The sequence below is a fragment of the Podarcis gaigeae genome (genome assembly GCF_964106915.1).
Source record: "Podarcis gaigeae genome assembly, chromosome: 4".
In the NCBI taxonomy this organism is placed as follows: Eukaryota; Metazoa; Chordata; class Lepidosauria; order Squamata; family Lacertidae; genus Podarcis; species Podarcis gaigeae.
The window spans coordinates 43894674-43915879 of record NC_139677.1 but is presented as its reverse complement, the minus strand read 5'-3'; the positions used below and the strand labels follow the sequence as shown (position 1 = coordinate 43915879).

The 21206-nt window shown below is 42.4% G+C and overlaps 2 protein-coding genes across 5 annotated transcripts in view; one reads left to right on the top strand and one right to left on the bottom strand.

Annotated features, from left to right (window-relative positions):
- The window catches only part of LOC310842511 (uncharacterized protein), a 259255-nt gene extending 241757 nt beyond the window's left edge, over positions 1-17498 (top strand). For all 3 annotated transcript variants that reach the window (XR_014563126.1, XR_014563127.1, XM_083734637.1), the window contains 2 exons: positions 2834-2899; positions 17358-17498. Coding sequence is in view for 1 of the 3 variants with exons in the window: in XM_083734637.1 (XP_083590763.1) it covers positions 2834-2894 (61 nt within the window). In the remaining 2 variants the exon portion in view is untranslated. The remainder of the gene's footprint in view (positions 1-2833; positions 2900-17357) is intronic.
- Positions 1-21206, bottom strand: part of PHEX (phosphate regulating endopeptidase X-linked) — a gene marked incomplete at its 5' end in the record, with an annotated part of 95468 nt that overhangs the window by 33903 nt on the left and 40359 nt on the right. For both annotated transcript variants that reach the window (XM_083734262.1, XM_083734263.1), the window contains 5 exons: positions 993-1070; positions 13900-14001; positions 16836-16964; positions 17652-17745; positions 21000-21145. In XM_083734262.1, the coding sequence (XP_083590388.1) occupies positions 993-1070; positions 13900-14001; positions 16836-16964; positions 17652-17745; positions 21000-21145 (549 nt within the window). The remainder of the gene's footprint in view (positions 1-992; positions 1071-13899; positions 14002-16835; positions 16965-17651; positions 17746-20999; positions 21146-21206) is intronic.

The window sequence follows — 21206 nt, the reverse complement described above, 5'->3', positions numbered from 1 at the left end:
CAGGGAACCATTGCAGAAAAGGCCTGTTCTTGTATGCTACCTTCCAGACTTCTCGCGAAGAAAGCACACGAAGAAGGGCCTCAAATGATGGCTGCAGGGTTTGGGTTGGTTCCTATGGGGAGAGGCCGTCCTTATGGAAGATGGGGATAGCCAGGGAGACAGGGGGGCAACTGTCCCCTTAATCAAGTAAATCAATAAAAAATACTTAACTAACTGAGGTACCAACATAAATCCTGGCTACACCCATGTAATGGAATTATGACTATAAGGAATCAACACTATACTGTGTAAAGAGCCTATGCATATAATCTTTTGTTGTGCAAAACCTTGCAATGAAGGAGCACACACATGAGGAAGAAAGGAAAGAGGAGAGTTGTAGGTGGAAAAGAGTAACCCCATGATGTGTGGAAGAACCTGCCTTCCATTTTCTAACTTTCCTCCCTAAGAACTTACAAGTTGAGGTTTTTCCCATGAAGATAGTCTGGAAGGAAGCCCAGCTCATAGAATTTCGAGTGTGAATTCATGTGAATGAGACTTCCACACATAGATGAGAGGTTTAGTGGCCTGTTGTCCATACATTCTTCAAGGTGTGGGGTGAAGGAAAGGGACACCGACTCATGTACAATGTGAGGGACACCTGTCCATTCGTTCTACTGTTTAACTATGAGCTGGGAAAGAGAGAGGAAAGCAAAACAGTATGTGGGGAAGGGAATATCAGGGCATGTCCAAGGTGAATGTGTAGATATTTACCAGCATAACTATTGGTTGCAGACCTCTAGCTAAGGTGTATTGTTGTACGTGAACTATCTTCATTGAAAGGTGTTTTTTAAATTATATTTTCTGGCTTAAAATCCAAGCCCTTGAACAACTAATATCGAGAGCCTCTCTGGACACTGTCCAATTTTAATTATTTTGTTTCCTCTGCTTGTGACTTACATATAGCAAACATCATAACAAATACCAATAGATAACAATTTAAAAACAAGACTTACTGTTTTGATGCCTTCAGAAATATATGTATCATTCATTATAAACTCAGGGTAACCCACTTTAGCCAAAACTGCTTTCGCCTTTAGAAAGAAATACAAACATCGTGATGAGAAGGATACTCCATTGTTACCTGGATGTGACCTTACTTGGCCACACGGCTGCTATTAGCTTCAGAATACAGAGCCACTGGTTGCATCAATAAACTTTAGCATAATTTATGGCAATCCACTGTTCAGGAGATACATTTTCATCCCATTTACACATAGCAACATCCCATTATGCTTGTCAAAACCACAAGCACAAGAGATATCAGCAGAATGCAGCACGATGGAGGTTCCTAAAAAGTCAAAGGTGGGGAATTTGTGGCTCTCCGGATATTTGGGATGACAGCTCCTATCATCCCTGGCCATAGATACTCCACTCATCCTACTAGTAATAGGAGAGCTTTTGTAGCAAATACCCAGTGAGATCAAATGGATGAACCATAAATTTTAAAAGCAGACACCCTTACCACACTTCCTCCATTATGGTGACTGACCTGAAAGGGAAGAACTTTCTGATGTCCAATATGGTAGCAACATACAAGCAAATAAAGTCATCACCAAATGCTCCAAACGTAGGAGTGGTCTACAGTCTAGCAGGGTCATCCCAAAATATTTTGTCACTTGAAGCAAAACAGAAAATGGCACACCTGCTGCCGCCCCGTTCTGAGTTGCTCAGAGAAAGCTCTGGTGCACAGAAAGTGGTGGGAAGTAACAAAGAAACCAGAGAGGAATGGCAGTGGCAGCCCTGTTCTTCCCAGGCAGTGGCCATGGGTGCCAAGCAAGGGAGGAGGTGAGTGGCATGTTCCTTGGGGGCCCAGAACTGCCACCCCTCCCAGCTGGTCTCAGGCTGCAACCTAAGGCAACTGCCTCACCTAGGGCAATGGTGGCCCTGTTGCATAGCTATTATGTGTACACACTATTGGAAAAGATGTCAACCACGTTGTGCCAGGCGCACTTTCTCCTAAGACTCCAAACCCCACCACACAAAGTGTATTATCTGAATAATGAGCTGAGTATGGTGCTGAAGGAGGCAGGGGGTGCGGAAATGGCTTCATGGACCAAATTGGATCCCCTGGCAGGGCAAGAAGGGTGGCCAGGGGGTGGGGTAAGCATAAGCCAGGCTGAACAGGAGATCCTGTGGAATCTCAATGAGCACTACAAACTTCAGTGATTAGCCATCTATATGTGGATCTGCGGGAAGGAAGCTCAGAGGGAAGAAAATCTTCCACATCTTTTCTGAGTGTTTCCATTTTTATTGAATAATGTGTGGCTAAGCGCCATCATTTTCCTCCTCCCCTTATAACGGAAGGGGGAACATTCCAGAAACTTTACCATCTCGTTCTTGACAGTTCCTCAGCCCTTGGGTTTTTATTTCCCACCTGAAATTAAAATCTTCTACCTGTAACATCACAATTAATTGCAAGGAAGATAATTAAGATGTCACAAACAGAAGAATACAGGTGGGGAATTAGCAGCAGGAACAGATGAACTCTTAAGCAAGAAAGATCCCATTGTCATGCAAATATCCCTGGTGCCAGCAGAAAACAATGGAAGACAAATGCTGTGAAAAAGAAAATAGGAAATGAAGCAAATGATAATGAAAGAGAATATTTGCACTTGGTTTTCCATGAGGAGCAGGAGGGCCTTTAGGAACATTTGTAAATGGTGGGGAGGAAGGCAGAAATGCAACTGTATCCATTTTGATCACCCTACTGTTGTTCGGCAATGGCTGAAGCTGTGCAATGACTTTTCAGCTGACATATTTGAGGGCTCTGAGTGTTTTTTCTTCTTATTTTCAGCTCAAGAAGGCAAGAGGGAAACATCTTATTTACATTTCCACTGAGTTGGCTGCTTAAATGAGCTAGGTAAGTCACAAATGTCTTGCATGTATTCAGAAGTAATCATTTTAATCACTTAATTAAGCAGCCTTTGTGTTGCATCCACACAAATATGCCAGCTAACATTTTTTATTAAAGCAGCGCAAGGAACAAAATGGTTTAGAATAGCTTATGAACTGCTGCCTTTCCAAAAACTATCCATTTTGCAACTGGATTAATTATTCAGTAGGTTTTTTGTTTTGTTTTGTTTTTTAAGAATCTTTGGAGATTAGCTGGTCCAGCATAGTGGATGATTTATGAGTGCACCACTCACTGCAAAATGTTCATCAAACCCCAAAGCACTTGGTATTTCAACGTGGAAAAACTCTACACAAATTCCTTTGAATCTTGATACTTTAATTTTAAAAAATCAGTTAATTGTCTCCAATAGAAAATATTATTTATTTGCTAAACTGAACATCATGTATACAGATCCAATTCCTGACCTCTCCATGGCAGGCTGGTAAATTACTCTTGCCTGAAACCAGGAAAGCTGCTGCCAGACAATGTATTCCATGAGTGGGGAGCCTATTTTTGAGGTTATTCAAGGTCTACTCATGTCCTGTCAGGGGATCCAATTTTGCCCATGAAGTTATTTCTCCAACACCATGCCCACCTGTCGATCAGCTGGCATCACTCCAATGGTCCCCTACCTCAGTGGGCCAACACTGACAGGTGGGCAGACCCACCTACTTATCAGTCACCTGATATTAGGTCACATGGCTGACAAGTGGCTGGTCTCACTCACCTCTCAAACTTAGCCCATATGGGTGGGGGAGATAAACGTCTGGCCAAAAATGTTCCCTATCCTTTGAGCAGACAATTCTGAGCTAGATGGGCCATTGACCTGACTCAATATAAGACAGCTTCCTATGTTTTAGGTAATTGTATTTGCATTGATTTAATTTGTGAGCCATCCAGAAGGCCTAGTCAACTGAACAGTGTTTAAATGCCAAAAAGAAAAAGAAACCAACTCTAAAAGAGAATGTGTGAAAACAGAATTAAGCAGACTGCCCTGGTCAGAATGACAGGACATCCACAGCCTTGGGAGAGGTATTATAATCTTTAGTCACAGCACTTAGGGTAGTGATTAAAATCAAAATGGAAAGGGAGGAATTTATATACAATATAAATTAGGGGTCACCAACCATTTTAGACCAATGGGTTCCTTTGAGTTTTTGAGCGAGCGTCATGGGCACCACCACCTCTGTTCCTTTCTCTCTCTCCTATATCAGAGAATCTGGGTAAAAGCCTTGAAATCTGAGCCTTGTAAAGTACATTGTGAGAAGCTGCAAGGAAGAGTACAAAGTGGCAGTGGGAAAGAGCATCACTCTTCCAATTTCATTCTTCAGCTCTATGCACTTATCATAGAATCACAGAACTGTAGAGTTGGAAGTGACCCTGGGGGTCAGCTGGTCCAAAGCCCTGCAAGGCAAGGAATCTCATCTAAAGCATCCATGACAAAAGGTGGGCAGCCAAGCTCTGCTTAAAAACCCCCAATGAAGGAGAATCCACCAGCTTCCAGGGAGGGGAAAGGAAGAAAAGGGTAACCACCTCATAACCAAAGGGACACTGAGTGGATGCCAGAGGAAAATCTCAATGGCAGTGCTGGATATGTCATTGAATATGCTTTCAAGGAAGATATGGGCCTACCAAGAATTGATCCATCTCTGGCTTGGTACCCCAGTGTGTAATTCATATGGGTATACATATATCCGTTCAACATTGTGACTTTGGTCATGGGAAGGATTTTAACATCTTTGTCTTAACTGAAGATGTGATATGGAAAACAGCCAATATATATTGGGAAATAGTGGCTTATGAATCTAAGCAGGATCCTTTAAAACCTTTCTCATTCATTTGGGTAATCTAGCCAAAGAAGGCTGATTGCCGAAGAATTGATACTTTTGAATTATGGTGCTGGAGGAGACTCTTGAGAGTCCCATGGACTGCAAGAAGATCAAACCGATCCATTCTGAAGGAAATCAGCCCTGAGTACTCACTGGAAGGACAGATCCTGAACCTGAGGCTCCAATACTTTGGCCACCTCACGAGATGAGAAGACTCCTGGGAAAGAACCTGATGTTGGGAAAGATCGAGGGCACAGGGAGAAGGGAACGACAGAGGACAAGATGGTTGGACAGTGTTCTCGAAGCTACTAACATGATTTTGACCAAACTGCGGGAGGCAGTGGAAGACAGGAATGCCTGGCGTGCTCTGGTCCATGGGGTCACGAAGAGTCGGACACGACTAAACGACAACAACAGCCAAAGACCACCATATCACCATTTACATCACACAGGAGAGGAGAACAGTTTTGACAACAGCACCCAGACTAATCTGGCTCATGGTAGTATAAGATAGCATCTTAACTCATTATTGACACAAGAGATAAGGCACAAGACTTTCAACAGGGTATTAATTTCTCCTGGATTTCTCATTTCTTTGCATAGCCTTTTCTGCACTGTGCTGCTAATATTTAACTTCTATCATCCATCAAGAAAAAGAATATGGGAAGCCCTCTAAGAGGAAATGGTTCTTTTTGGCCATTATTTTAATCATTTCATACCTTCACTTAAATATGTCAAAATTTCAGAATTATAAAAGACAACATCCCAGAAATTATTGGTTAGTTCAGGATGAGCATTGTTCGTGATGTATACTGGGAAAGGGTTAGAGACCCTCTCCTATAGATAGCCACTTCCCCAGTCTTAAAAAAAAAAAAAGTGCCCCACATGCCTACTAAGTACTGCAACAAAAATCTCATTGGGCAAATCCTAATTGCAGATCCCACATGTAATATCTAAATTTGGTCTCCGGGATTGGGCATTGTATGCTTTCACATCCAGGCTTGTTGAAACTATTCCTGTACTAAAAAAGATCCCTGCACTAGCAATAAATTAGAGTTATGTTCAAAGCAGAATTTTTTAAAAGGCATTAATCTCAACTCTCGCTGTACAACATTGCATTTTATTATGACCATTTAAGAGGGCGCATATAGATCACTATGCATTGACAGGCTGAACCTATTGCAACAACACTTTTTTACAATAATCACAAATGATATAATGTGATGTATGCATACATAATTGTGTCTCTTTTTATGGACAATTTTTAAATTCTAAAATATATAAATAAATTTACTGGGGAAATTAGCATAAAATCTAGTTTGAAAGCAAGAATCTTTCATTGCTCTGTAATGGGCCCTTTAATTGCAACAATGAATTGACTCTTTATGTACATGTCTGTCTGTGTTTTCATTTTTCATGTAAAGTAGGCTATCTGAATACCATCTGCTAAAACTGTTGCATGCATATGGCTGGTACTCTATTTGTTCCAAACATTGGGAAGAATGTGGTAGGAGATTGGAAACCTTGTTCAATATATCTTGCACAGAATGCAGAGTTCAAACTAAATAGCACCCATGTGAGTGGAAGTTTTAAGATACTGCATCTGGAAATGTCTGCTATAGAAGGTCTTAAGAGAGAAATAGCCAGAGCTGTTAAACATATTAATACGTAGCTGGCAAAAGAAAAGAAAAATCTGTCCTGGTGTTAAGTACTGAGTCATCATCTTTATTATACTCAGTTGGGATGTTTGTTTTATATGCTGAGCATATAAGAGAAAGAATCACACTGGTATTGTTGATTCTTATTTTTTTAAAAAATTGTACAGACATTTTATGTATTGGGGTGTTTTGTTTATCTTTTACTCTGGCTAGCAAAAAAGTGGGGCGGGGGACAAATGAATGAATAATACAATTATTGGACACATATATTTTATACTAAAATAAAACAGTAACATATTTCATTACCTGAAGTAGTACAATGCAAAGTGACTGGGTTTGAAGTCTTGTAAACTCTTAAGTCAAAGGTGGAGGATAAAAAATAATAATTTCCCTCTTGATTCAGAATGATATTTTAGTGCAAGAGCTTCATTCCCCAAAACCTGAAGGGAGTTCACATTACAAAATACAGCCATTAAATTTCCTGTTTAATGAGCTGTTGCTTTTATCTCAGTTATCTGGATTCCCTCCTCACTGTTCATTGTGATTTAAAGAAATGCACAATTAACCCATCAAATGTTGCTATGTAGATTGGCAAGATTTTTGTACACAGGTGTAACACTGACCCACGTGAGGTTAAGAGGCTTCCCAAAACTTACAGAATGTATCCAAAGTTGGACAGATCTTTAACAGGTATTGTAAGCATGTGTGGTGCTGGAGCAGCCCATGGCTGGGGCGTCAGGAAGACCAGACATCTTTGCCAGTGAACCCTACCTAGGGCTTGGACCTCAGCAGCTGCCCAGGTCCTGACAGCAGCCCCAGTAGGTCACATGCAGATCTTTAAAGAGTTATGAGAATGGCTGCTTAACTATTGTTGTGCGTTGTTGCATTCCAGTTGACTAGAAGAGCTCCTTCCGTGTGCACATACATGCACTGTCCTTGTCCACCTCTCTTCCTTTCCATGTCAAATATGAGAGTGGCCAAAAGTGTTCTGATCTCACACAATTGTGTTAGCCTTATGGAGTTATGCTGGGCTCTGGAAATAAAATGACAGCTTTGGGCCCAGGGTTAAATACAATTTCCTTTCCCTTCACCAGTTCTCCCGCAATCTGTCTGAGCAGTGCTCAGGTTATTAATGGAACTGACATTCCTGTACAAGTGACTGAGCATTGGCAGCAGCCAGGTAACAAGGCAGAAGGTGACGGCAACAAATCATCTAACACCAAAAGATAAGAGATAACGAAATGTGTTTTGGCGATTAGTTTCAGATCATGCCAGGGAAGAGGAATACGTTTCACCTGGTTATTCTAGATCCATACTTTGTTCAGGAAATGTCATACAACTGCTTGGAAGCCTATCTTAGCATTAATCAGCATAGAAATTAAATAATAATATAAATTATGGTTGTGTCTTTTCACAGACAGCTGGCCCTCCAAAAAGTAGAAGCACCCACCCTGCCATCAGACCACTCATATGCTTCACATGTCTGCAACTTCTTCAACCCATAGCTCCCTATATATCTGCTCCATCCCATTCAGTTGAATTCCTCTGTTCACCTCCTCGTTTTCATGCAGACACAAGCACACAATCACTGGTACATAATCTCTTGCTCAGTGTCAAGGGGACTGAATATAAGAATTTTGTAGGGACATATTTGGAATTATTCTTGCTCAATTGCCCTTTTCAGGCATTCTGCCTCCACCCCCATCACTGTCTCTATCACTCTCTGGAGGCTGAAGGGTGACATTAGGATTCAGGCTCATGCAAGGGGGTGGCACAAGTAGAAACAGATTCCCAGGTTCAGACCATCACCCTTCAACTCACAGAGGGTGCCGAGGCTAGCCAGCACTTTTATTCCCATTGGCAGGGCAGAGGAGCGGGGGAACAAGGGACATATATTCTTGAATGAAGAGGGTTAATTTCAATTAATATCCTAGGTTTGTTAATGAGGAGAAAATCTTGCAGAGAATAAAAGGTGTTAAAATGTGTGCAACTTACTTAGGGGGCAAATAAGAATCATTCTTAAAAGGTTAAAACTGTTTTTAATGAGGTAACATACTTTGAGGAGAGTCTGTTGTGTATAAAACTACCTGGAAAAGTCTCCTCTGTTCTTTCTGCCATATGTTTAGAATGCTGTTAGCATGGAAAGTGAATTAAAAGTATATCATTGGCTATGTAACTTTTGCATTTGCGTTGCAGACTGATTTGAGCCAAGGCTGATTCAAGCCTCGTGGGAAAGTAGCCTTAACTGGAAAGGAGTAATATGGGTTGTTAATTTAAAATCTTCCTTAAATTAATGTGAAGCACATTGGAGAGGAGCATAGTGGTGACCACTGGTTATTGAGCTGTCTACAGTCTCTATGGAAGCACCTTGAGCTCCATCCAGAGAATTGTGCATGAACTGCACTCTGACTCAAAAAAGGAGAAAAGAATACAAGAGCATTTGGAATCTGTTTAACTGGATCAAATTGTGCATAGAAATATATTGCTACTGTAGGTGTTCCTAACAGTGTACTAAATATTTGTTATTCCTTTAAGCAACATTCAACAGTGCCAAGTCAATCAAAGTCCTATGCTATAGATTTCATTAGCCTTTCTTTTCAACAAAGGAGAAGGAAACACAGTAACCACCTTGGCTTTCACACAGGGAGGGTCAGATCAGGCTGTTCATATGATCCATGCCATTTCTTCGTGGTCCTCACGCATAAGGATATTTTATCTCATTTGCACATTAATCTGTGGTTCAAAAAATAAACCCATGATGCAATTTGCATTTAAATGCTATTCTGTTTTCCCTCAGTGCACTCATTCTAAAAAAAATATATGTTGATATACTTTTTGTACCCAGAACAGGAACATTTGGGGTGTGAAAAAAACCAACACATAAGTAAGTTCCAACATTCACCTTAGTCCTGGGAGTGCAGATTAAGTCCATTCATAATGGAATTCCCAAAGATCAAAGCCCTTTACAGACAATCTCCTTTTGTGCAATGGCTATCGTCTGAGGGGGAAACTCAATCACTGGCTCCACCTTTGCCACCACATGCATGCTGGTCCTGCCCATAAAGACCCACCCTTTGGGAGAGTAAGTTAAAAGTGAGGAGCCTGTTGTACAATGGCCCCTCCCCAGGCAATTTAGAATTCCATGCAATTTGTGCCCACAACCCCAGAGAGCCACTACCATTTTACTGTTGTTGGTATCTGTCCATCTTAGGAGACAATAGAGGGGTGCGCCTTTGGGAAGGTTGCAGCACCTACTGTGGCTGTGGAGACTGATACGGGAGAGACATGTTTTGTTGCAGCTGGGGCAGATGAAGGCTGATGCAGGTGTACCACTGCCTTTATTTACTATTCAGTGTAAACAATACTGAGCTAGATTAGAGGTCAGCAACCTTTTTCAGCCATGGGCTGGTCCAGACCATGTGGTAAGGTAAAGGTAAAGGGACCCCTGACCATTAGGTCCAGTCGTGACCGACTCTGGGGTTGCGGCGCTCATCTTGCTTTATTGGCCGAGGGAGCCGGCGTACAGGTTCCGGATCATGTGGCCAGCATGACTAAGCCGCTTCTGGCAAACCAGAGCAGCGTACATTCCCACCGGAGCGGTACCTATTTATCTACTTGCACTTTGATGTGCTTTCGAACTGCTAGGTTGGCAGGAGCTGGGACAGAGCAATGGGAGCTCACCCTGTCACAGGGATTCGAACCGCCGACCTTCTGATCGGCAAGTCCTAGGCTCTGAGCCACCCGCATCCCAAAGACCATGTGGTAGGCCGGACTATATTTTGGAGAGAGAAAATTAACAAATTCCTATGCCCCACAAATAACCCAGACACATTCTACTCATGTAAAAACACACTGATTCTTGGACCATCCACGGGCCAGATTGAGAAGGCGATTGGGCCGCATCCGGCCCCCAGGCCTTAGGTTGCCTACCCCTGAGCTAGATGGACCAATGGTCTGGCACTGTATATGACAGCTTCTTCTGCTCCTATGAATGTAGCACCTTTCTCTCCCCAGAAAGAAGATCAAATTATTCAAACATACCCAACGAAAACACAAAATATTCAGGGGTATGCTATTAGTTGGCTTGGCTGGCCCTCACCAATGGCCCAGAGGGAAGCTCAAAAAATGCCAATAAAGCCCAATGGCCAGGGTGACAGCTGGAGATCCCCAATGCAAGAAGAGCCCCCTCAAGTGACAATCCGGCTGAAGGTCCTTCTTAAAACTGTAGCTACCCCTGCTGAGGAAGTTTACAAGCTTGACTCGGGGCAGCAGATGACATGCACAGCAATAAGGCATCAGTAAGGAAATTGAGTTTCATTTAATGTTATTGCCTTTAACAGGCCATCTGGCAGCCAGGTATAATGAGGCCTTCTAGAAAGTTTTAAATGACTCTCATAATAAGATCACCCTATTCCTTAAAAACTGCAGCATTTCCTACTTTCCTCACAGTAACATTTCCCAGAATGTGACAGCTCCATAAAGACCTATCAACCCAATCCACATTACAGCAACAAATATGCAGAGAGTTACTTGCTACTTGAGGGAGCCAAGTCATGTGGCAAGCACTTTTAAATGTTACCCTGAGGAGCAGGAGAACTCACCATAGGGAGCCCATGTTCAGTGGCATTCCAAAGGCAAATGTAGCATTGAGTTCAGCTCTTAAAAAGCATTTCTGACACAGAAATCCCTCACTGCTGAAATTTTCACCCGACAGGTATCTCATTGGGTCACATCCTTGCACCAAACATTTCACCAAAAAAGTTATTATCAGGCACTGCTGCTTTTTATAGCTTTGTGTGCACCTTGATTTGTGGATACGCAACAATTCAAATATGTCAAGAAGGAGAAGACAAGAGATTATGTAAGACAGCTGAGAGCTGCATCCTTTGTCTTCAGTCCAACCCAAATCTTGCACTTCATGCATTTCCCATGTTTCTGAGGTCCAAGCCTGACATTTCCTTTAAGCAAGGTTGCAATTCACATCTAGCTGGTGTCCCTGACACGGTTTTCAGTCTTTTATTTTGCAGCCATATAAAATATGAATATGACCAACTGCTATTGTAAAACATACCCTGTTACTGGGTTTTTTCCAGAATGTGTAGGATGTTTCAATTCTCTCATTTTTGAATTGATTCTTGAAAGCAATGCACTATTTAAATCTAAAGGTTTTGGACTTTAGTTTTTGAATGGGGAGGGGGGACAATCAAATTCCGACTCTCTTCATCTGAGCACAGCATGGAAAATGACTCAGCTGCAGCTTGCACACAAGACCCCTTTACAGAGGGCATTTGCCAATAAGATGCTACCCAATCACTTCGACAAATAAGGCGAAGAGGCCATTTCTTCCCCTCTTCCTCTGTGTACTCATGTATTTTTCAAAAGTGTCATTCTGTGTGCCACTTGGCATTTGGATGAGCTTCTCCCCTGAGAGTTTAAAATGGAGGATTGCAACAGAATGGTTCCAAGAATGCTTGAGCACCTGTGAACAAGCCACATTCCTTTGGTTTTCTACTATCACACAAAGCTTTGAAAATATTGTGACTCAGAGCTAATTTAAGCATGTGAGAGACAGCACATTGTAAGAGTTACCGTATTTTTTGCTCTATAAGACTCACTTTTTCCCTCCTAGAAATTAAGGGGAAGTGTGTATGCGTCTTATGGAGCGAATGCAGGCTGCGCAGCTATCCCAGAAGCCAGAACAGCAAAAGGGATCGCTACTTTCACTGCGCAGCAATCCCTCTTGCTGTTCTGGCTTCTGAGATTCAGAATATATATTTTTTTTCTTGTTTTCCTCCTCCAAAAATTAGGTGCGTTTTATGGTCTGATGCATCTTATAGAGCGAAAAATACGGTACTTCTGGGCTGCAGTTGGAAAAAATCACATATTTCGAATGCCACTTCCTCATATAAAAGCTAATCCCTTTCACCCCTGACAAGCCAGGTCTCCATTTGTTCCTACAAGAAGCAAAAGGAGAAACATGAGTTGCAGCGCAAGTCTATACATCTTTCCATAAGCAATTCCCATGGAATTCATGGGGCTTTCTTCCCAGGTAAGCAGATATAGGATTACAGCAGGGGTGGGAAATGGCAGGTCCAAATGCAGCCCTCTAGCTCTCTCTGTCTGGGACTATCTGGGACTCTTTCCAGACCACACCCTCAAGTCATGCCACAAGCCTTCCTCACACTTTCCTTTCCCCCCCCTGGCTGGAATGTGTCCTTGAGATCAGATAATGGCTCTTGCTTCCCTGGACACAAGATTGAGAGGGGTGTGAGAGTGTGTGCAGAAACTAGGCTAGTGCACGAAGGTAAAATTTACATACATTGCTCCAACGTCTTTTGCACAAATGGTTACTCAGAAGGAAATGCTGCCCTTAAGATTGAAAAGTTTCTCTGCCCTTGAATTACAGAATCACTTGCCTTTTCTGCTTTCCGACCTGTACAGTAATATGTGAATGAGTAAGACCCACAAATCCTCTTGTTTACTTTTGAACAGAAGTTTTGAAAAGAAGTGCCAGCCGTGCACTGGAAAAAAAGGTCACAATCCCATTCAGCACGCCCCATTTCTACAAACCAGAAGTTGATCAGTGAAAATTTTGGCAGCGTAACAAAGTCTTTAAGAAAGACTGAAACACCACAAAAGAGAAAGCCAAGAGAAGTTTTCATTGGGTGTACTGTTTTTATATTTTCATGCAATCCTATCATGTTTATTTGGTTATTAAGTCCTATTGAATTCACTGGGAACTGGGAAATCACTGGGAACTGAATCCGCTGAGACTTATTTCTGAGTGGACATGTACACAGGATTGTGCCGCAAATGTTTATGTTCCATCACAATATGATTTCTGACTGAAAATAGACTGTGGGCCTAATGAATACTATTTTGGGGTGGCATCTCCCCTTGTGGAGACGAATCTCCTAAATATAAGGGCAACTTCTAAATATCAGAACCTAGAAGATGCTATGTATTCTCCTTTAACTGAATGCAGTCATTATAGCTATATTCCAGAATGTTTACTGAATGACCTGCATCAGTATTGAAAATGTGAACCCCAAGGAAATATCAGAAGTGCAACCCTTTAAAAAAAGCCCATCAAAACATGTTTAGCACATTTTAGATACATCTTCCTCATGTCCCCATGTATCAACAACTTGTAAGCCATCAGGATCACAGAAGCATCATAAAGGGGCAATCTAGTGATTTCAATCTCAGTTCCAGGACTTGAATAATGTAGTAGGAGAACTAGCTGGTTTTCTGGCAATAACATATTTCCCATATAATTTATTAGCTTGTTTATGTGTAAGACCAAGAGTCTAAAAACCACTGAAGCAAGTAACAACGAAGATTAAACAAGATACTCGATAAAGTTAACGGGGTACACAGAATTTTACAGCAAATATACACATGTACGACATCTTTTCAAACAGATTGCTGATGGATAATCCCATTCATCCAAAAATTGAATGTATTTAAAAGCCTTTACCTTTTCAATCGCTTTTCTCTTTGTTCCCAAATCCATCCAGGTGTTTTCATTCTCCAGCATGTCCATAAAGGCCCAACGAATCCCTTCAGTCAATTCTGCCATCTGCAACAAATATTACCATAATTACTTAAGAAATGTGAAATGCTCTGAAGACTTTCTGTCCAATTCAGTGAAGGGGCTCTGCATGCAGAAGCAGCCGTGTGTGTGTGTGTGTGTGTGTGTGTGTGTGTGTGTAGCCAAAACAGATGTACACATCTGGACGTGTGTTCACATCTGCAAATCAAAATGCTCATCTACAGTGCTCATCTGGTCCCCAGCTAGATGTCACTAATTGTACTAAATTAGTGTGGGGTTGGTGCCTATGAAAGTATAAACATTAGAATCCATAGCAAAGTTTCCCTTCCATTTACCGTATTATTCGCTCTATAGGACGCACTTTTTCCCCTCCAAAAACTAAGGGCTCCTTGGCTTCAGTGATAGCAACGCGAAGCCTCCGAAGCGCAGAGGGAGAGCTCCCTCTGCGCTCCAGAGGCTGCGCGTTGCTTTCACTGAAGCCTGGAGAGCGAGAGGGGTCAGTCGCTCTCCAGGCTTCAAGGCTAGCCGTCTGAAGCCTCCGGAGCCCCTTCCATTTCTCCTCCTGCTGCACTCCAGAGGCTTCGGGTTCCTTTTGCTGAAGCCGGGAGAGCAAGACTCTCCCGGCTTCAGCAGAGAGGGAGAGCTGTGCAGCGCCCTTTCAGCAAAGCGGGAGGAGAAATGGAAGGGGCTCCATTTCTCCTGCTGCTTCGCTGAAGGGGCGCTGAGCAGAGATGGGGAGAATTTGTTTTTCTTGTTCTCCCGCTCTAAAACAAGGTGCGTCCTATGGTCGGGTGCGTCCTATAGAGCGAAAAATACGGTATTTTCTACCCTTTAAGTCCAAGACTACTCTTCAGGTGTTTAAGAACTGGAAGAACATGGTTATGAAAATATTATAAAAAAATCTTTTACTGGATAGAGCAGAGCTGATATGTGACAATATATATATATGGGCCCAAGGAAATTGTACAAGAGCATCAGTGGCTGACTGTAACCTAAATATAATATGAATACATAGCAGTGTAATAAAGACACTTCCATGCAACGTTTTTCTGTGCACTTGGTTACATTTTCTGCAGCATACATGCAGCATCATAAGAATGTAAGATGAATATGCTGGATGAGGCCAATGGCCCATCTAGGCCCGCACTGTGTTCTCACAGCAGCCGAGGGAAACCAGCAAGCAAGATTCAAGAACAGGAGCACTCTCCAGAAACTGATATTCAGAAGCAATTCAGGAAAGATGAGAAATCTGTCCATAGGTCAAATTAGCCAGGATGGCTGAAGTGGAGCCTCCATGTTCCATGGCAGCATAGCAAATGCCATCCCATTGTTTTCCTCATCCATTCTGGATTTACCATTTCCACATTTTTTTTACTCACTGGACTTTCCACAAAAAGGATAAATCCAGATCCAATGGGAAAATCTCATGGGATGGCATTTTGATGAGGACAGTGTCATGCGGAAGCTTCCATGCATGAATGGCACCAATTCCATAACAAAATGCTGTGTGGAAGTGCCAGTAATGTCAGGTGAATCACCTCCCTGATTGAAAGTTTGGAGATTGACCTAAGTGGGGGGAAATAATGTCCTTATCTAAACAACCGAAGTGGATTGTAGCATCTCATTTTCATGATTCATTACTAGCCTTTAAATATCACATCATTTTTATACAATATGGAAGCCAGTACAGCCCTGGCATTAAATATGACCAAGCATTCAACAGTCGGGAGTAAACTGCATCCCAGGGAATAAGGTAACTTGGAGATATTGATGGCAGAGCACTGTTTCAATTAACTTAGTGCACTAATGAGGTGAACTCCCTGTACTTGGAGGTTGGCAGTTCATATTCTAGCTCTACAATTGGACCCTGGTGTATATTCTGGTTTTTATGCACCAGCTGTAGCAGTAGGGGTGGGAGGAGAAATCTATTCATACCATCAGAGTTGTTATCAAAATTGTTCAGGCGTAGCCGTACGAAATGCTGCCTAGACTGTAGGTCAAAAACAGTGCTATATTTAGACACAAATAATATCTCTTTGATCTCTTTGATAAAAGGAGGGAGACAAGAAAACATCCAGGGCATGAGCTCATCAGTGACTAAATACAAAAATACCATGCTTCCCATAATTCATTATTTATTCAGCATGGACCTTCTACAAACTAAGAGGGGGGATGGTTTGGTGTCATCTAGATAGCTGAAACACAGGAAAAGGAAAGGCAGACTGAAGAAAATAGAAGATGCCATCTTTTTAAAAAGAGAGATCAACCTGGCAACTAGTCTATGACCCAGTCCCCATCCATCCTCAAGAATACGCCCCAATGATATCAGTGAGATTTATTCAAGTAAATGTTCACAGGATAGCATTCTACAATTCTGTGCATACTTATGTAAGATCATGGCATTTCTCAGTTACTAAAATGTCTCATTTGTCATTTGATCTTTCCAGCTATTCTGGGGGAAAACATGATAGTAACAAATAGCCCTAAAGACAACCTAGGAAATACCACACAATGGTTAAAGTTGCAGCGGAGAAGGGGCCACAAAGCACCAGTGGTCAGATTAAGGTAGTTTCCGGTGCCACCATCACATCAAAGTGGTAATGGCACAAGTGATCTCTGGGCCGCATCACCCACAATGCTTTGCTCTGAGGAAGGGTGGTCCTGCTGTGACGAGGATGTCAGGGAGCAGGTGACAGCAATGATAAGGCGAGAAAGAATGTATAAGAGGATGCAGTGGAGGATGAGGAAGGAGTGAGGGACGGAGGAGGAGGTGGCGATGATAATGATGGAGGGAGGAGGAGGTGAGGGCAGAAAATGTAGAAGGCAGCAGCACAATTTCAAAGACACAAAAATGCACCTACCATATCCCTCTTGTCTTCTTGGAAGTGCAGATCTACAAACATTCTTCCAGCAACATAAGGGAGAGCACTTTCCACGAAGTTTACACATTTATCCCACTGAGGCAGTAAGGAGGTTGTCCCCTGGATTACCTGTTTTGACCAAACAACATTCCATGACTATAACCAGATTTGCCGCAAATCAGGCAGACATGTATTTCCTCTTCTAATTGCTTGGGTACATTAGGGGTTTGATACAGCTGTGGAACTTTTTCTCAATTTGGGTACCACTCACTATTAGTGTGGAAAGGAAAACTCACTCTCTAATAATAGCAACGTGTGAACAAAGGTGCAGACAATCAGCTACCATTTCACTGGAGCAAACAACAACTATGTCACTATAAATGGTAAATGTGGAAAGCCCTAGAATATCTTAAGTTAGGAATGGTACTGCTAGCTCTACAGTTTGTAAATTCTCAGTTCTATTCAGTTCATTACAGAGTCCCAAGCAATGATGTCATCCTTTATCTCTGCTTCAAATTCCAGCCGTTAAAGAAGGAAAATCACAGCATAACACAGAAACATGATGCTGCAATAAAAGGGAGAAAGACTTGGATGTAAAAAAAAGATAACATGTGAATTTTTCATTCATCTCTGTGCCCAGACTAGAGTCCTGATGTCCTGAGAGAGGTTAGGTAATGTTCTCCAACTTCTTTAAATGCATTGAATTCAAGCTTGCTAGCTGGAAGCAGAGGGACTCACAGAATCCATCTATCAACTGCTGTCTTCATAAGCTTCATAGGCACACAGGGCATATTGATATCAAAATCTCTCACTTACCCTTGAAAACTCCAACCACCTATACTGAAAGCGTCGGCTGAGGTTAAATATTCTCGAATAAACCATTCTCCATACCAGATAGTTGGCAATAGTCCTGTCAAAGCAGACACATCTTTATGTCAGACAGTTAGACCCATGTGTTGTAATGTACAGCTGTCTGAGACTATAAATAAATAGGTGACTAGATTCCACCACCCCTCCTCAGATCAGTGCACTACCTACAATGGTAGCAGCTTCACCTTGAAAATTAATGAGCAATGACCAAATTCACAAAAACCTGTTAGACAGAAGCGGTTGCATGATATCAGCCATTTGGTCTGTGAATGATGGTGGATCTTCCATTTGGAGCATATTTCAACAGTTTTGCATCCTGAGATGGAATTTGGCGTTAGTGCTCCTGTGCAAAGAATGGGTGTTCTCCCCACACACACCAAGTACTCACGAACTAATGAAGCAGAAACAATCTAGCTACAAAATCTATAGGTAAGTTTGCCTTAATTAAATGTAATGGGATGTATTGCAACTTTTAATCAGAGTAGATCCATTGAAATAAGTTTGTCATGTTCATTCATTTCAGCGGGTCTATTCTGAGTACAAGTTAGTTGGCCAAAACATGTCATGATATCTGGTGATCCTTACCAAACCATCAACAATACATCACCAAATATCTCACACATCCTACTCACACAGTAATAATGAAACACTTGCAGGGCAATTCAGATGGCAAGTGCAACCATATAAACTAAAGGAATAGGCTTCCTACTACTGAGAAGTAAACATGGTATTTATTGGCTTAATTGGAAGTGGAACATAACAGGGATTAGCCCAGAAATCAAACTTTAGTTCTGAAAACGTATCAATTGATTTTTTTTTTTAAAAAAAGGGAGAGTCTTTGAGCCTATATAGATAAATTCACCCCACTTATCAGCCCACATTCATTCAGGATTAGAGGGCAGAGGTTCCAGGTGACAAGGTTTTAAGGCCTGCGCCTGCCGCTTGTAGAAATTAAGCACCATGGTACATTGTGCCTTATTCAGCATTTTCGGATATAGAATGTGATAATACTTCTGTAATCCAGTGTTATACACCTGAGGCTTCTGCATGGCTGGATCTCTTAATACTAATGCTCAAAGACATTAAAAACACATTTTTCAGAGTCAGAGCTAGCAGTAATATGGCACTTCACCCCCACTGCCACCACCTCAGAGCATTTTGGCAGTGCTAGACTTTTCTACCTAATTAAAGACAGCCAATAACGTATCTCCCTATTTTTTTTAAGCACTCTGACACTATTTTGATTGATTCAACAGAACACAAAAGTGAATGTTGCCGAGATAAATATTATAACTGGTTATGTGTAGTATATAACACTGCTGTTTTGCTTGTGCAACAGACTCGCACCTTGAAATCTGCCCTCCTTTCCTCACCTGTGCAGCTGCCCTGTGCACCTGGGGCATCCTCCAGAACAAATGTGGGCGTGGGGCACAGGGAGAGAATAGGAAGGATAAGTCCTGTTGTGGAAGCAGAATGCTTGCTTGCTTATGCAGCATGGGACACAACCCTCACACCATCACGTTCTTTTCAAAATGTAGGGTTTCAGTTGTTACTTGATGAATAAAACCAATTCATCGATAAAAACATTGTGGGCCAATCAAAACTGGAACCTGCTGCCAGTGTTTGTGCTGTGCCTCAGAAAGTTATCAATAATCAGGATATCAAACTAGCCTAATTCCAAGGACAGAGGAACTGCACTATTTTATTTATTGGGGGGGAATATATCGTGTCTGATGCATTTTATATTCTTTTGGGTGCTAGCAAAATGAACCAATTAAAAAAAGAAGGGGACAAGCAGGTGAAGACCACCTGAGGACCAAAGTACATATGACAATAGTCACATGCAGTACTGCTTTACTCTTTTTTTGGTCAGTGGCAGGGTTGCATGCACTCCCCCCCCCCCCATCTCTCTCACATAGCCAGTATGGAGGAGACCCTATCAGGACTCTAGCAGGGAGATAGAAGGGATTTAATCATTTCCTCCACACACCTGCAATATGCATTGCTGATAAAAACTCCCACTACTGATACAGATATGGGGAGGAGATCTACACTGGCTATTTGTTTTTACACACACACAAATCATAAAATAAAATAAAATCTGTACTTTACAGCAAAGCCTGTTCCAGTTAAGTTTTCCTGCTCCCCCCAGCAGGACTATCTACCACCAACTGCATTCTGGGAATGCTTCTGGGAGAAAGAGTGAGGCAAGCGACGTCACCTGAGCCTGTTCCAAATGGGCTCACTGACATATTTCCTTTTATTGTGTCTTTCACCCCTTACCTTTCCTCTCAGTAATTTCCCTGCTTCCTTCTCTTCTCCCCACTGAATAACATAGAAGACAGCACATAGTCACTAGCGTTATTTTCACAATTCTGTAGAACTTGCCACGTTGTGGTAATGGACCTTTTCTATGCAGTACCCAGCGGGACGCAGGTGGCGCTGTGGGTTAAAGCCTCAGCGCCTAGGACTTGCCGATCGAAAGGTCGGCGGTTCGAATCCCTGCGGCGGGGTGCGCTCCCGCTGCTCGGTCCCAGCGCCTGCCAACCTAGCAGTTCAAAAGCACCTCCGGGTGCAAGTAGATAAATAGGGACCGCTTACCAGCGGGAAGGTAAACGGCGTTTCCGTGTGCGGCTCTGGCTTGCCAGAAAAGCGATGTCACGCTGGCCACGTGACCCGGAAGTGTCTCCAGACAGCGCTGGCCCCTGGCCTCTTAAGTGAGATGGGCGCACAACCCCAGAGTCTGTCAAGACTGGCCCGTACGGGCAGGGGTACCTTTACCTTTACCTTTACATGCAGTACCCATGGCTTCTGCAGAAGTCATGGGCCCTTTCTGCGAAAACAGCAGGACCCTCTTGGAGCATCTCTGTTTCAATGGCATCTTTTCACTTTGCTATCATTAGTATCTGCAGTGTTCACGAAACAAACCGGACTTATGGCTGAAGAGCAACAAATTGTTCAGTCAATATGATATGCCTTCCCAGTCGTAAGAGGATTCCTATAATGATCGCCTCAGTTTCCACATTTTTCCCCAAGCACAGAAAGGCTTTGCACGGGGGGGGGGGGGGAATCCATTCACGTGGAATTGCTAGCAATGAGTTCTCTTGCTGCAGCATTCACATGATTTTGTTTTCATAGCAACCCCAGAGACAGAAATAATTGAAAGGGTCCACCTGTGGTTTGAAAACAAAGTGGTAACAAACCACAGTATGCCAAGATCCTAAACATTATACTGAAAAGTCAGGGATTGTTTCTGAGCAAAAAACATACACAAAGCAAATTAGAAATCCTTACTTTTTTCTTTCACTTTCTAGTATCCTGAACAAATCCTTGAAGTACTGGGGCACACGAACAACGACATTTTCTGAAGCATCTATGTCCTTAAGTTCAGGATAAAGCTTGGTGTCTATCACTTTCTTGATATATCCCAGCCAGTCAAACTGAAACACAGCAAAGGTTCAGTTCCTGACTCTTGCAGACAACAACAACAACAACAAAAGC